The 17,164-nt window shown below is 41.1% G+C and overlaps 2 protein-coding genes and 1 long non-coding RNA gene across 3 annotated transcripts; 2 read left to right on the forward strand and 1 right to left on the reverse strand.

The window, feature by feature from the left end:
* Window positions 1–1,202: 1,202 nt before the first annotated feature.
* Window positions 1,203–2,922, reverse strand: LOC122054134. Its single transcript, XR_006132578.1, has 2 exons — window positions 2,709–2,922; window positions 1,203–1,506 (listed from the first exon to the last, which is right to left on the reverse strand). It is a non-coding gene; the product is annotated as an uncharacterized LOC122054134 (long non-coding RNA).
* A 789-nt stretch (window positions 2,923–3,711) lies between these two features.
* On the forward strand, window positions 3,712–7,009 carry LOC122052846 (chaperone protein dnaJ 11, chloroplastic-like). The gene is made up of 2 exons (XM_042614576.1): window positions 3,712–4,409; window positions 6,184–7,009. Exon 1 carries the CDS (start codon window positions 3,729–3,731, stop codon window positions 4,233–4,235), a length of 507 nt encoding a protein of 168 aa, XP_042470510.1. The 5' UTR covers window positions 3,712–3,728; the 3' UTR covers window positions 4,236–4,409; window positions 6,184–7,009.
* Window positions 7,010–9,021: 2,012 nt separating this feature from the next.
* Window positions 9,022–10,704, forward strand: LOC122050781. The gene has a single exon (XM_042611658.1). It carries the CDS (start codon window positions 9,022–9,024, stop codon window positions 10,702–10,704), a length of 1,683 nt encoding a protein of 560 aa, XP_042467592.1.
* Window positions 10,705–17,164: the final 6,460 nt, after the last annotated feature.

The raw sequence follows: 17,164 nt of genomic DNA on the forward strand, positions 1-17,164 counted from the left end.
CGAAGCTTGCTCTCTTAGAGTTGTCTTGAAGAGTTCGGTGTAGATATGAATAGAGGTGAAGTTCGATAACGTCGCAAAAGGTTGATGCCCTTCTCGTTACTAGTCATTCGTAAGGTATACCTAGAATTATTGTTATTCGATTTCGTTGTATTTTATGATCTTCCCCTTGCGATTATATCTTGCATGTGTATGATGTGTGTAATATAATAAATTAGTTTATTTATTGTTAAATATTCCGCTGTGCATGTTTACGAAATGTGTTTTTAGCACACACTGCATCGGACATATCCAACACCAACATGGTTGGAGACACCTCCACCAAGTAGACACGAGGGCGCCTCCAGCCATGTTAGAGGCACCTTCCATTAGGCATATTAGCTTTGTAGCTGACTTTCTTCGCTTTGGGCGATGCTCCTATTATCTGAAATTGAGCTCATCCGAGCCAACTCCGATTTTCTCTACGAGTAGGTTTCCTCCCTGGCTTCTCGTCTCTCGAATATATCGTTCTCGTCATTCTCGTCCACCGGTGTACTCTTCTGAAACTTTTCATTCCTCGGATGCACCGAGCTCGTCGACTCCCTTCCCATGCCATTCTTTTCATCCACTACGTCTTTCACTCGACTTCTTGTGTTCCTAAGTTTTTACATACTTAGACATAAGATATTAAACACAATAGGATCTAACTTAACTTGGTTGACTACATCAAAATTAGCCCGCGGTACTTACACTTAGGACTCGTTCGGGTCATTCAACGACAACTCGGCTGACTCAGGCACTTGACCTTCCAATTCAACAACCCGCTTAGGCGCTCAATGTCCTGACTTAGTACCAGATCAACTAAGTAGCTCGACACTCGACCAACTCAAATTTGACAATTGGCAGACTCGATGACTAGACAACTCGATAGGAGCATTCGATATCTCGATTGGACTTCCCACCCGGACTCGAGAAGCACTTGAGCCACTCGACAGAGTCGGTCCTTGTTGTTTAAAGGCCCTGGGCGAAATTATAAATTATGCCCCAATTTTAAAGAAAAAATCTCTACCTAACAAGGAAATCTTATGAAAAGCATATACGATCCACGATGCGATACTCTATGTAAGTATAAGTAGCTTTCATTTAAATAAAATGACTAGAAATCAAGAACACCCACGAAGGATATATAAATCCAAATCGAAAGAACAAATGAAGAACATAAATCATCATCAAATCAAGCCAAATCTATGAATCTATGAATCTTAAATAATGCATCAACTAAACTAATTCTTGATTTGATACTCAAGTAACTAAATTGCCAACATAAATTGAATCATCAAATTAGCTTAAAATCTATGAATTGAAAACATTGCATCCCCAACATAGCTTTCAGACATACCCCTTGATCTTTAGATTTTCCACCGAATCCTTGATTATTTGTCCATGGAGATGAACTGCACCCCCAATTGGATCAGTTTCTTTGTAGGATTTTGTGCTCTTAGAAGTCCAGGTTGTGTATCCTTTGGAAATCTGTAGACCCAAAGAAGATATTGGAATTAAAATGTTTACAATAATGAAGCTAAAAACAACCTTGCAAAGGATACATAAAATAGAAAAGAATTAAGTTATTCGCAAGATTCAAGAATATGCAAAATACATATGCAACTAAATTAATCAATCATAGAGTTAAGTTCATAACACTAAACGTTATAATAGAAAATGTACTTAAGAAAGTGCAACATGAGGGTTCTTCATATTAGCAAGAAATGTACTTGATGTCACAGGGAGTTTCGTTGCAGGGAGCTTCGTCGCGTCGAGGGAATCTAGAGAAATGTTCTAGTGAGTCTAGAGAACAGTATCTCCACGTGGTGTATCCTTTTTTGTGTGTTTTTTTTGTTATTCTTGCAAACAACAAGTAAACATAGAGAACTAGAATAGTATGAACCACCTAAAGATATTATTTAGTTTTTTTTTTTTTCAACTTTTGCTTCTCAAAAATAAATTTTAAGATTATTTTTTGTACGAACCAAAAAATTTGGCCATGCTATTCTCTCCATGCCTATTGTTTTCTTGTGTATATTGGTATCCTCAATTCCACATATTACACATATTGTCCACCATGTCAAGCTATTGATTTGACTTCCAGATACTTTGATCAAGTCAGGAGATGTGTTCGACCATAATTCTAGTTCAAGGAACTTGACTAAGTTCTAAGGTAGAATTCCAACTTATTGTGTTTAACAAATTGTTGTTATCTACTTGTTGTTCTTAATCAGGAGTCTACTGAAGAAGAATAAGAAGAAATGCAACAATTTCAATGGTCTGACCAACTACAATATTTTACTTTGTAACAACAAGAATAAGAAGAAAACGTCATGTGCTTGTGATAATAAGAACAATTTCTATTCAATTTGAAAAAGTAGAAATTTTGGAAAAATATAAGTATCGAAGAAGAAGAAGTAGAAATCATCTTCTTGTAATAATAAGCATAATTTCGATTTGAATTGAAAAACAAAAGTTAAAATTTTGGTAAAATCTAAGTATCTGAAGTAGAGGAGGAGGAAGTGTGCAGGATGATGATAGACCTGCATATTCAACCATCAAAGAAGTAATTGCAATCACTAAAAACCATAATTGATTGCACAATCGTATAAACAACAAAATCCTAATTAACTAGGCGAAGAATCGAGATCTGGTCACGGGTGCCCTAATTGATCAAAGAAATTACTAACCGGAGGAGCAGTCGTTGAGGTTGCTGACGTCGTAGGCCCTAGCGATATGGGTTGTCCTCTCGATGGTGAGGTTAAAGGCACTGGAGATGCCAGGTTGGTGAGGATGGCGGCCGAGGAGAATCGTCGTGAGTGAGCGTCTAGAGAGCTAGGGTAGGGCTTTGGAGTTCGAAGACGGCTTCGGCGATGAGAAACACGAGAGAGAAAAAACAGATTTTAGAATAAAAATATTTATAATATATATATATATATATATAGTAGCTTTGGTGTTTTTGGGCCCTTAGTATTTTTGGGCCCTGGGCGGGGGCCCTGGTAACCCTAGCCCAGGAACGGCTCTGCCACTCGACTCTCACAACACTCGGGACCAATAAGAGGATTTGAATAATGACATCTCATTCGACCTTTGGAAGTCCAGATCAACCTAATCAATTCAAATTAATAGTTTAAGATTATTAAGTTAAGTCACCTCGACATATAAGACTGAATTCAATTATGTAATTTCAAATTCAGTAAATTTTTCTTATAACCCAGCACAATCTCTGATAGATTATGGAAAATTATACCATGCATAATAATTTTGACTAAATGTGTGCTAATTAATCCACAATCTTAATCACCAACTTGCCTAGGTTCTAGAAATTCGGTAGAGTAGGAGCGGGACCCTCCGTTTTTGTTGAAACCATCAATCTAACTAGATAGCTCCATCTTAGATGGTAACTTGTCACCAAATTGCAACCCTCCAATTTAATCCTCAGTGTACTCTACAGTTTGTGTCCATCCATTCTCCACCTTGCTTCTAGATGCATCTTAGTTTAATAATATCCCAATATATATAATATATACCAACTGTTTTTTTTTAATAAATATTGTGGGTATGAAATTATTGATTAATTTATTAATAATGATATTAGAAAAAAAAGGTTTGACTTGAGTCTGACCCAAATCAGGCGCACTGTGCTTATTTCACGCTCTATAAATTCCGGCTCAGCCCTCGCCTTACTCTTCATCCTAACTAACCTCATCATGTCACTCGCCTCCTCCCAATTCCTCGCTCAACGCATCGTGCCTCCTCGCCGCTCCTCCGCTGCATCTTTTTCTCCACCGTCCCCCTTGTCGATCCGCTCTCTCGATGTCTTCGCTGCATACTCCGCCACGACCGACCGCTCGCACGCTGACCCGGCCACCGTCGCCTTCTCCCCCTCGTCCCCTTACTCTTCCTCCCTCTACGACGTGCTCGGCGTGTCCCCTACCGCCAGTCCCCCTGAGATCAAGGCTGCTTACCGGAGTCTCGCCCTCAAGTGCCATCCGGATGTAGTCGCCACCGGCCGCCGGGGTGCGTCCGCCGACGAGTTCATGCGAGTTCACGCGGCTTACTCCACCCTCTCGGACCCCGAAAAACGGGCAGACTACGATCGCCGGCTTACCGACTCGGCAGCGTTGCTAGTCCGCGGACGCCGTCAAGCGTACGCCCGGAGCACTTCGTTCCCCGGCCACAGTCGCCGGACGTGGGAGACGGATCAGTGCTGGTAGTCGGAGAATCTATTTGATTCCCCAATAAGGACTGCATCAGAGAGTATTACGACGGCCAGATCTGTGCCGCTAATCGTATAATACTCACATGGTTGCAAATTGGAGCTCGGAGTCAGCATGATCCAGAGCTTCCTCCGCCGCAACGACTGAACTTGCTGTTTCTAGAAGTTTCAGGTGTCGCACCTCTAACCTCCCTGCAGCATGTTTTCTAAGTTTTGATCGATTAAAAAAAAGGGTAAAAAATTCTTCACATCTTGATCAACACTTTTCTCTCGATATCTTACTTCTGTAATAGTGTTTTGCACTCGCCTGATCTAGTTTTGCTGCGATTCTTTCACCAAGGCTGACATAACATCTTGATCACGGAATTTTTCAAAAAAAAATGTCAGAGGCAACCCAGTGAAGTGATTATCTAGGGAAGTGTTGTTTATTTAGCTCAGCAAAGTTGAAATGTCATGCCCATACAGGGCAACTAGTTGGATTTAAATGTACTGCAATTTTAATTCTTAATTACAGATGTACTGATGTGGAAATACACTTGCTGCAAATTTTCTTGGCAGAACATATATGAACTGATACACGCCATGTCTGTGAAAACAGTTGTTTAATGAACAATATGTCAACTTGGTTTGATTTAAGAAATCGGATCCATTTTTCTGTTGACTTTGGTACGCCATAATACCTAACTCCATGCTGGTAGCTTGTGGTTTGTGGTTGATCACATAAGCACAAACTTTCCTCCACGCATAAGTAATATGCATTGCTTCAGAAAGCAAACAGCAGCAACAAATGGGCATTGAAAACTGTTGCTTAAACCTTACAGAATTTTTAAGATTAGGCAAATTTTGGATTATAGTTCCATTTAACAAAATCATAGAGAGAGGCACTCATCATCTAGAGTTATCAAAGAGACGTTCACCCCACTCTTACATGTCTCCTCTTCTTCTTCTTCTTCTTCTTCTTCTGGTTTTACTGATGGATGTTATTCTTGGTGTTCCCTTGATATTTTTATTAAACTGTGGACATTTTGCATCTGGGGTAGTACCCATCCAAAAGTTTGGGATATGCTTGCCAACTTCTCATGCCTAATTGAATTTTTGCTTATTTATTAACGACTCTCAATAAGTGTCCCATTTTAGATGTCAACTTTGTCTTTCATTTCATTAGCCAGAAACTTGTAGACACATTCCCTGATCCAAAAAAATCAAACAGAATAAGTAAAGGAAGAAAGAAAAAAAATATAGATCTATTCCAAGACATAGCAAAACTGTAGGAGACTGAAATATTAGAGGTATAAGATACGAATAGTATAGTCATATAGATTCAGACCCCAAGGCTTAGTCATCGTCACATCCTGGGCAGGGAAAACTCACCCCTTGGCTAACAAATGTAGGGGGAAAAAAATACTCCAATCGATAACATGACAATCTATGGTACCTAGTAGGTCATTAGTGGCTAACATTTATACAACCTCGCATCCCATATAAAATGTAATGGAAGATCTCAACGGTGAATGCTCATTCCATTCACACCTCAGTCACATCAAATTCACATCTTACATATTGGATTTTAGATCTATGATCACACATCCGGAGGCTCAAGAGGGACAAATTCTTTGAAAACTGGTAGACATGCAATAATTCTTAGCCTATTCCGAACAAGGATGGAAGCTTCTGCCTAACTCGAGCTGACTCATCTTCCTCTTGGGGCAACAATATGCTCCCGATGATGAGGTTGGCAAGCAGATAAAATCGGCACACCAGCCGACGGACATGGATCAGTAGGCATACTCATCCATAATTTTCTTAATACTTGAAACTTGTATTGATTTTAAGTTCAAATTAGGGATACTGGTCCATAATTTTCTTAATACTTGGGACTTGTATTGATTTTAAGTTTAAAGTGTGCTTTATCAAGATTATCCCGGTTGCTCTTTTCCCTTTTGCAGGTTTCAGCTTAACCTGAGATGAATTTTCTTCTGCCTTGAATGCCTTTCTTTGTTGTTCTTGGACCATGTCAAAGCTTCAAAGTAGTGTTGCATTATTTTGATTTGTTACTCCAGATCTCCGAAAGTTCAAACATATCCTTTTTACACGTAAAAGACTGAATGCAAGTCTAAAGATTTATTTTATTTATTTGCTTGCCAACAACGAAGAAGCAAAGAAGGAAAGTGATATCTGCAATAATTGGTCTCTGGTTTTCGAAAAAGAGGAACGGTGGTGGAAACTTCATGCACTTTTATTTTATTCATGGACTGCGTGCCTGGAAAAATGCCATTTTACCTTCTGAAAGAACGGTCACAGTCTCCATCAATGCTGTGGCAATAAATCTAGAAGGCCAAAGAAAAAAGGCAATAAAAATAGACTCTTAAGTCTCACCTGCACTGGAGAAAAAATTGGCAATGCAATGTTTCTTTAAATTATTGTACTTGAATTGATTGATGCTGCTGTGGATATTCACTACTATTTAGTGAGGAAGCCATCAACATCTGATAACGATTTTTGTGGGCATATCATGCGCACTTGATTTCTTGATTACATCGATTCTTTCATGGACGCCACTTGCTTGGTGCAACTGTGCGAGTGGGGACAAGGGCATGAAAAAGGAATGCAATAATGGAGGTGGATAATGAAGAGGCAAGTAGAGGCAATTGGATCAGTCAGTTTAGACACCACTGTGTATAAGTTTATTTGTTGACTTGGAATTATTATGTTTGGAATTTGTTTCGATTAAAATGTCCGAGTAGTTAAATGATTTATCTGCTCGATTGAATCTGAGTCAAGGATGATTTGATCAGAATAGAGATAAGATCTAGGATATTGTAGGAAGTTAGCTTCCACGGTGCTTTGGAACTTGAATTGTTATACGGGCAGTAGAACAGATAAGATGTAGCTTACAATTTTTTAAGGACGTGTTTGGTTCGGGGTTATCGTTGATAATTTTAGTTGGTTATCAATGATAATCTTGTTTGGTTTAAGTAATTGGTGATTCTTAGTGATGTAACATTCCCGTCACGTCAGTAATTAGGAAATATAATCCGGAACGGGGAAATCTTAGAAACCTTAGGTTTTCCACGATTCCGAGGTTAACAAAATTTTTCTTCCCAAATTATCCTCCAAGCGACAAGCGGCAATGGTGAGCAGGTGGGCACCGCGGAGCAACGACGGCTAAGACGGAGCAACCATGATGGTTCGCTAAGGAGAGAGCAGCAGTCATAGGCGCACGATTCTCCTCTGAATAGTTTGCGAAGGAGGAAGCAATGGCCTAAGGCACACAGTGCCAGCGGTTCGCAGAGGAGGCACCAACAGTTTGGAGAGGGAGACAGAGACGACACCGGTGGTTCACGGAGGAGGCGACACGTCGATGGAGGGAGCAACGGCCCAAGCCGCACGGTGTCGAGGGTTCACGGAGGAGGGAGCAGTGGCCTAAGGCGAACAGTGCTGGTTCATGGAGGAGGCACCGATGGTTCGCAGAGGAGGGAGACAGTGCCAGCAGTTTGTGAAGGAGACAACACACTACCGGAGGGATCAACGACCCAAGGTGCACGATGCCAGTGATTCGTGGAGGAGGGAGCAGCAGCCCAAGGCAGACGGTGCTGGCGGTTCACGGAGGAGGCGTCGACAGTTCGAGGAGGAGGCGCCGACAGTTCACAGAGGAGGCGCCGGTAGTTCACAGAGGAGGAGTCGGCGGTTTGCAAAGGAGGAGTCGACGGTTCGTGGAGGAGACAGCACGCTGACGGCTTACGAAGGATGCGCTAGTGATCGTGGAAGAAGCACAGTAACTTAAGGAAGAATCAAATTTTTTAATCGAATATTTAAATTTTAAAAATTAAAAATCAATTATATTTATTTATTACATATATTATCAACTTATTAATTAATAATATTATTAATTTAATTTAAAAATTAATTAAATATCAAATTAAGCAAAGGGTAATATAATAAATATCAAATTAGATTATAGCATAACCTACACTCAACCAAACAACATTGGAGTTATACTTTATTCCCGACTAAGACTATACATGATAACTTAAACCAAATGCACCCTAAGAGAATGGATGATATTCGCGTACTGAAGTGTATAGACCTTTATATCTTGAGAAAGCAATCTGGTGGAAATCCTTGTTCCATGTAATGAGTTTATATGTACCAATTCATTATAACAAGGATAAAGAAGGCGGTCATTCATTAGCAGCATACACCTTTTATTGGTATTATAAAACTTATGCTCTGTTTTTGCCACAGTGAAGAGGTGATTTGTAAGTTTGGTGCAGATGAACCTTGAATCTTGAACGAAATTGTATCATAAAGGATATGAAAAAGGCACTCTGTAGGACTAACAGTGTTAGTATCATGCCGAATCAAGTATGACTTGGATAATTACATAGTCGGACTAGGTGGGACATGACTTGAGTTCAGTAGATTCTATATCGTTCCAGATTGAGTGAGATCTATACACCAAAGTCCAAACTATACTTGGTTCGGGATTCATGGAGCTTAGTTTTTAACAAATAATAAATTTAAAACTATATTTTTAAAAAATATAAAGTATAAAAAGATATTTTTTAAAAAAATATATTTTAAATTTTTGCATATTTTAAAACTTTCGCGTTGGACTTTGTGGAGGGGCGCTGTGGAGCACGACCCACCCGGCCCATTGGATAAACACTCTCATCTCGCTCAATATGGAACGATTGGACCCGTAAAAGCAAAGCAAAGCAAAGCAAAAGCGAATAAAGGAGGAAAGAGAATGCTCAATCTGCACTGACTCAGTCGTCGCCATGATGGACGGCGTCAAGCAGATGGTGGCGCGGCCGACGCAGCTGGCGGAGCAGATGAGCAAGTTCGCGGCGGACGTATGCACAAGGAAGCAGGAGTGCCTCCAGCTGAAGGATCGCGCCGACGAACTCATCCAGCTCCTCCACAAGGCCGCCTGCGCCGACCTCTACCTCCGGCCCGCCCGCCGCATCATCTACGACACCGAGCAGGCCCTCGAAAAGGCCCTCGCTCTCGTCGAAAAGTGCCGCCATTACGTGGTCCTTCACCTCCTCTTCACCATCGTCCCTGACGCAGCCTTCGTCCAGACGCACGCTCAGCTCCAGAACTCCGTCGCCGACGTGTCCTGGCTCCTCCGCATCTCCACTCCGGAATCAGAAGATGACAACGATGGTGGCGTTTTCGTTCGCGGCCTCTGCCCCATCGCCGAGAACGAGCCTGTTTACTGGTTCATCTGGGACAACATCGCTGCGATCAGGATCGGCGGTCCCACCACTCGTTCCTTGGCGGCTGCCACCCTCGTCCAGCTTGCCAGCGACAATCGCTTTGCCAGGTTTGTCATCGAGGAGGACGGCGTCGAACCGCTGCTACGGCTGTTGAAGGAGGGCGAGGCGGATGCGCGGGAGAGCGCCGCGCGAGCCCTCGGTCACCTAGGGCGCGACGCGGAGAGCGTCGACTATCTCATCAGCGCCGGGGTGTGCCCCGCCTTTGCCAAAGCGCTCACGGGTGGGCCGATGAAGGTCCAGGCTGCCGTAGCCTGGGCCGTCGCCGAGCTTGTCGCCAAACGCCCCAAGTGTCAGGGCATCTTCGCCCAGAACAACCTCGTCCGCCTCCTCGTCCCCCACCTCGACCTCCAACAGCCCGTCGACTCCGTTTCCTGGCGTCCCCGGCAAGTATCAGGCCGCGGACGCGGGGGAAGGGAAGTGACGGAAGATCCCGATGCCATGGCCAACATGAAGGCGATGGCTGCGAAAGCCCTGTCACAGCTCGCCAAGAGTAATGCCCACATCTGCCTGAGCATCACCGAATGCGGAACCCTCCTCAACTTGGCGGCGCTACTCGAAAAGGGCACAGGAGATGCTCGATACTATGCTGCAACGGCGTTATTGGAAATCGCCCTCGTAGCGGAGCACGACGACGATCTAAGGTGGTCTGCGTTCAAGCCCAATTCGCCGTCGGGCAAGGCAGTGATCGCCCAATTCGTCCAAATTGTAAACAAAGGCGAGAACGAACCCGTACTCATCTCCAGCATCACCGCGTTAGGCTGCCTGTCGACAGCGTTCCGGGTGACCGAGACCGACGTCATCGGCGCTCTGGTTCGCCGGGTGGCGGACGAGAACAGCGAGTCGGCAGTGAGAATGGAGGCATTGACTGCGCTCACTAAGTTCGCCATCTCCAGTAACCTTTTCATCAGCAATTGCAAGGCCATGCTTGACGCCGGAGTTGTCGAGCACCTGATGCATCTGGTGTACCTCGAAGAACAGCTTCGGATCGAAGCGTTGGTTCTCCTATGCCACATCGTCAAGAATGTGGCGGAGAGCGAGGGGTTGAAGGAGGCCGTCCAATGCGTTCTTACGTGGGCTTCGAGGAATTCCCAACTGGTGCAGGTGAAGAAGGTGGGCGATTTGCTGCAGGCGGCCGTGGCGGCCTTGGAGGAGCCCTGCGACTCTCAGAGAGAACAGAGAGTTTAAAACACGAACGATCAGCGAACCGGTCCGAGTTTGATAATCGTCGAACCGATTTCATTGTGACGAATTCGAAGATGGAGTACGAAGAACTCACGCTGGATATCGCTCTTCCCTGCGATTGTCGAACCGATTTCGTTGTGTCGAATTCGACGATGAAGAACGAAGAACTCACACTGGATATCGCTCCTCCTTATGCAGCTAATAAAACCAACCGTTTCATGCGATTCGGAAACGTTGCCTTGCAAACTATTTGTGTAGTTGTGTTCTTGCAAAAAATATTGCTTGTGTGAAGCAGAATGATGAGGCAACGGTTTCGTAGTCGTAGGATTGTTCGTGTGCATTGTAAATGGATCAAATCTTTTAATAAAACTACAATTAGCATCAAATTTACAATTTTAGGATGATCTTGTCAAAAAAGGATCACGATCGGTTTTACCGGTTGTTCTGGCTTGAGACTGTCGACTGATGAATCACCGGTGAGTTGTTGCCTGTGTTGATGAGGTCGTCGCATGACGAGAGGAGAACCAACTAGCAGAGAAGCCCACGGAACCTTTGAGAAAGAGAGGGAAATAGCAGGTTAGAATGGAGATCAGGAAGTGTCCTGGCTCAACTACTCTGATGTTTAAGTCAGGTTTCCAACGAAAAAAGTGGAGAAGAAGTACAATATAGATGAGTAGATGTGTATATTGCGTACATTTGTCTAGCAGCGGACTCTTTTTATACCACAAATGTCTGATATCTCTTTCTTATGGGTATTAATTGATTTTTTTAATGAAAATGTCAATATATATCAGCAAAATGTACATGCATACAAAAATGAACATGGATATATATCAGCAAAATGTACATGCATACAAAAATGAACATGGAGCCTCTTATATCATATCTGACGAACTGTCATATCTGGAAGGGGGATCATGATTGTATACATGTACTCACTGGTATACCATATCTCGCTCTGTCTACTACGCATGCTAGCTGCTTGCTCATCCATAGTACAAGATACTGAAGATGATGTATCAGTCAACACCACTCATGGTCTCTGTCCATTCTGCACGTGTCTCCACCTCGATCATCACTGTCCGTGCTATGTCCCGAAGCCTCTGTCAATGGGTGCCTCGCACCCTCCATGCCCCGTGTCTCTACCATGCATCCATGAGCCATCGACGCAATTATGGGTATTAATTGATGATAAAATGTTAGGATGTTTGTCATACTTCAGTAAGTGTCACATTGTATTTAAAGTCATTTCGTTCACATTCTGTATTGTGTAAGACCATGCTTTGTGATTTATTACACGCCAAGTGCACCATGTTGTTTTGCAGGCTATGACAGCCTACGTGAGGCAACACGTGTAGTGGTCAGTGGGCTAGGGGATTTGAGCATATTAGGTCTCAGGACGTCAAATTAACAGAACCGAGTTGGATAGGCTTAAGCATTGGGTTGGTAAGGGCTGAGTCGAACAGGACAGTGTGTCAGGTCGATGGAGCTGAATCGAGTGGGGATGAGCAGAGCATCAGGTCGAGTTGATAGAAACTAGTCGAGTAGTATTGGCATGTCAGATAGGCAGAGTTGAGCTGAAGGAATCAAGTGGGTCGAGTTCCTGGTGTCGGGGTAAATCGAACCGAAGGAGTCAAACGAGCCGAGTAGGGTAGTGTGCCGAGTCGATGGAGCTGAGCTGAGCTGAGTGGGGATGAGCATAACATCAAGTCGGATCCATAGAGACTAGCCAAGTGACGTTGGTATGTCGGATAGGCAGAGTTAAGTTGAAGGAGTCAAGCAGGTCGTGTTCCAAGTGTCAAGGTAAACCAAACCGGAGGAGTCGAGCGAACCAAGGAGGGTGGTGTGCTGAATCGGTGGAGTTGAGTCAACTGGATTGTTAGAATGATGGACCTAAGTCGAACGGTGAAGCTTTTTTGTTTCAGTTTACTCGGAACTAAATGGCAAACCTTCTTACCTCGGGCGACCGGAGTGGAGGTGATCTGATTGACCCATCTAGACTTTGATCTTCATCGCAATAAGACTATTGATCTTCTCGGTACACGTGGAAGCTTCCAATACTTCTCATATCATAAGCCTCTCTGTTGAGTCTAATCGAAAGAGGTCTAAGTCTGACTGATTAGACTACAATGTGATTTAATATATCTGTCGACTTGACCCCTAGGACTAATGTGTCTGAAGAACTTTACCATTCTACTAGTACTTGCCTCGGTAATCGACAAGTCAGGCGTCGTTTGATAACAATTATTTTGACGCATTATTTTGGCTCATATACTTGATGTTTTTATTCTCTCATATGCTTAATTTTTGTATTTATCATATTTATGAGTAGAAATATATTTTAGGCTTTATTATACTTTTTCTACATTGATAGTATTGATTCTCATAATTTGAATATGATTTTGTATGGAATTAAAGATGGACCATGGACTTGAGTCAAACCGGATTAATCTTAGCCCAAGGTTAGGGTTCTCATTTAATTGAGATGCCAATGCTTCATATTCAACTTAGTTCAATTGGAGGGTTGGATTAACTTATAGATGGGTTCATTGGAAAGTTGTTTCAAGTTTTAGATGGTTCAATTGAGGAAGAACCAATTCACCAAAGAAGGGATTCCATGCTACTTACCAATTCACCAAAGGAGGAATTCCATGCTATTTCTATTAGTGTGTACACTTATGTACCAAGACACTCCTTATATATCTTGTGGATAATTATTTAATAAAGGCAAAATTTTATTATTAATTATTTACTTTTCTATACGCATATGATTAATGATAAAATCTCACAAATTAATGGGTATATTAATCTGAAAACTCTCCTTGATTGGATAGATATCTAGAAGGGACATGGATATCTAGATCAATGCTGAGTATGACTAGATTGAGATAGACCGAGGGATGGATATCCAAGTTGTACTTGGGGTACCTTGAGTTTAGAGGTACACTGGACACGACCCGCTTAAGAGGAGACCACATATTAAATATCATTGGTTATTTCTCTTATGAACGAGTGTAACTGATCTTTTGACTTGAAACATTTATTTATTCTATGCGTGGAGTTATGTGCTTTGACGTCGTTAAAAGCAGTCTTTAATCGGATTGTGATTAATACGCCAGTTGGGTGTATGGCAAAGCGTAGAGAGAATAGTATTGAGTCAATAGAGGATTCATCGCTCTCTTGGATTAAGAGTTAACATCCTGACCACTTGATAGAGATATTAGTGACTCGAAATTCATGGTCATGGGAGGAATGATTTATCATTCAAGAGGAGTCTATTATATCTTGGAAATCAAGTAAAGCAATTAATTTGGTAATGATGCATAATGTATCTAACTAATTGGGATATAGGCTTAGATGAAAAGATTGAATTACACAGTAATCGGTTCATGGTGATTTATAGTTTATGACTGATATTAATTTTATCGCGTTAGGTGATTAAAAATTGTTGCTAAACGATTACCTTAGTCTATGTATGGATTTATACTGCCTTCGTGTATAAAACCTAGAGGGTCGCACGCATAGCACGTAGACATAAACAGTGGTATCAGAAGCTAGTCGAGATCAAGATCAAATATGAATTTATTTGATACAAAGAATAGAGAATTCGAATAGTCATAATCATGATGATTAATGGAGAATTCGAAGAGTCATCATAATAATAATTAATGAAGAATTTGAAGAGTCATCATAAAGGTTATAAATGAAGAATTTAAAGAGTCATCATAAAGGTTATAAATGAAGAATTTGAAGAGTCATCATAAAGGTTATAAATGAAGAATTTATAGAGTCTATAACTCTTCATCTTCCTAATTAATGAAGATCATAAATGATGAATTAATTGAGACTTTAACTGTTCGTATTCCTTGGAGGTTATAAGTAGCCATTCTCGGAAAGATGCAAAAGTAGAATTCATTCTCTCATAGTTTCCCTCATCAACTTCTTCTTCGTTCGGAAGAGAACGTAGTGCTTCAAAGGCTTTGTCGATCCAAGAAGCTAGCACCTAACGGATCGTATCAAGTTCGTGATCTAGTACGCGTGGATACCGGTAGAGGAGTTATACGTGGGGCTCTTATCTGTCTATAATATCATTCAAGCTTATCGAGGACTCGAGGTATGTTTTTTATGTTATTATGTGTAAAACTATATGTACCATGAAAAGATCTATGATTTATTATATGTCTTCCGCTATACTCCGAACCCAACAACTTCTCCTCATGCCATAACTCTCACATGAAGCATCCATCTTTGAAAATCTGCTCCTCATGCATCACCCTCAACACCTTCTCCACCCGATGTTGCCACCAAGGGCTAGCAGTCCACCTTCATCTCACCACCACCGGCCGACCATCTCTCCTCTTCGGGTTAGAAGAGGAGAGCATCTTCTTCATTTCATCAACACCATCCGACCATCCACATAGGTCATACCTAGAGTTAGAAGGGACACTCTCCTTCCACCTCCGACATTCTGCCATTTACGACCATTCATACTTTACAGATAACAACTCTTCATTTGTTTTATTTTCTTTGGGTTGTCAGTTGTCAATTGTTTTAAACCTTTCTTTAGTTTATCTTAAATAAGTTACTTTGTTGTTATATTGTCTTGCCCTCCTCATGTTTGTTAATTTGCATTCTCTTGTTAGTTACATGTTAATTCTGCATTTTTCATTTGTTAATTGTTGCTATGTTCCTTTTTAATTGTATGTTCATTATGCTTGTTAGTTGGAAAATCTTAATGCAACATAGTGTAGTTTAATTGTTCATATTCTTTGATTACAACATGCATTAGGTTCGTTTCATTATTTTCTACATTATCTTTCATTTATTAGTTTTAGCAGCTCAAATCCAAACCTCCCATTTACCTCTAAAAAAATCAAAAGCAATAATAATCAATTCTAGAGTTATCATTTTATCGTTACATTCGTTAAGAGACGACCTGAATCATCCATATGTTACATTAGCGTAGAGGTGTTTGGTAACTTAATTGATTTTGATACACCCGTAGGACAACATATGAATGCCTATCACCGTTAATGCGAGTGATACCCATAATTGCGTATCTGGGTCATGATTATCTTGTCATGTCGGTCATCAATATTGACCCATCCAAGGCTAACACATAGCGAAACCATGCTGAGGATATCAACTCGAGGGGATTGTTGAGATTCTATGGATTTAAGGGCTTGATTTGATCCCTCTATTCAATAGTCTACATTTTTGTTAGTATTATCCCTAGTATCAATTATGAGATAATTATAAAGGGTTCATTTTGTATCATATATTATTATTAATAAAAGACAAAGTTGGTTATTATATTTATTTCAGTTCATTGCCAATTGAATAAGTATAATAATGTTCTTGGGTAATAGGTTCTTATCTACAGTATATCAATTGGTTGAATTGATAGTGAGATATTGTAGAAAACACTACTCTTAACTATTCTTAGTCGAGCATTAATATACAAGGACAATATTAATGCGTTGAGACTAGCATGTAAGTCAACGGATGACTTGATCTCACAAGTCATGGATATGAGATATCAAGTTGACACATGGGTATATATTAGACAATATATACTAAATGACCCGTCATGAGAATGTTTCATGGATTGTTATATGAATGTCATAAATATTCTCATGTGACTATTGGTATGAATAGTCCTTAGACCTGAAGTCACTACGATTCCCTACATAAGGAGTTGTGTACTTTGGTATCGGCAAACGTCATCTGTAACAAGGTGGACAATAAAGTCGATCACTAGGTATGCAATGAATTATGTGGAGGGATATGAGTGATGTAGATGGGATCTATCCCTTCCATATGACGGGAGTGATATCTGTAGGCCCCTTGATTAGTAGGACACAAAGAAAGCATGGTCATGCTCAAATGAGTCAATATGAGATACTGAGCTTATTTGATTGAGTGTGTCTACTTAGAGATCAAGAAACAAAAAGGTTGATAAGAGGATGACATGGTCTATGCCTCATTGATCAATCTAGATATCAAGGATAGAGGGACCAAGTCATACAAGATAATAGCCACGAAAAGGTTAGATCGGATCTCGACTTTCTCATCACTTGGGTAGCAATGATGCCTTGTTAGATGTCACTCATTGCTTATGTATCTAAATATTGATTTGGGTACATTGTCAACGTTATGAGAACCTATTGGGTCACACACAAAGAACAAGTAGATTTGGAGATGTATTCATATGATGAATAATTGGATTAAATCTAATCTAAATTGGACTTATTGAGTTAGACTCAATTGAGTCTAATTATTGGATCAAGTCCAATTCAAACTAGACTCGAGAAAGTCAATTCAAATTAATGAAATAGTGATTCATTGAATTTGAATTGCATGAGAATTAATTGAGTAAGACTCAATTGAATTAGACTTGAGTTAGACTCGAGTGAATTAGACTTGAGTTAGACTCAAGTGAGCTAAACTTGAATTAGACTCA

The sequence above is a fragment of the Zingiber officinale genome, chromosome 3A, assembly GCF_018446385.1.
Source record: "Zingiber officinale cultivar Zhangliang chromosome 3A, Zo_v1.1, whole genome shotgun sequence".
NCBI lineage: Eukaryota > Viridiplantae > Streptophyta > Magnoliopsida > Zingiberales > Zingiberaceae > Zingiber > Zingiber officinale.

Excerpts from the sequence above, each read along its gene's own strand:
- LOC122052846 (XM_042614576.1), top strand. The coding sequence starts at position 3,729 with ATGTCACTCGCCTCCTCCCAATTCCTCGCTCAACGCATCGTGCCTCCT.
- LOC122050781 (XM_042611658.1), top strand. The coding sequence starts at position 9,022 with ATGGACGGCGTCAAGCAGATGGTGGCGCGGCCGACGCAGCTGGCGGAG.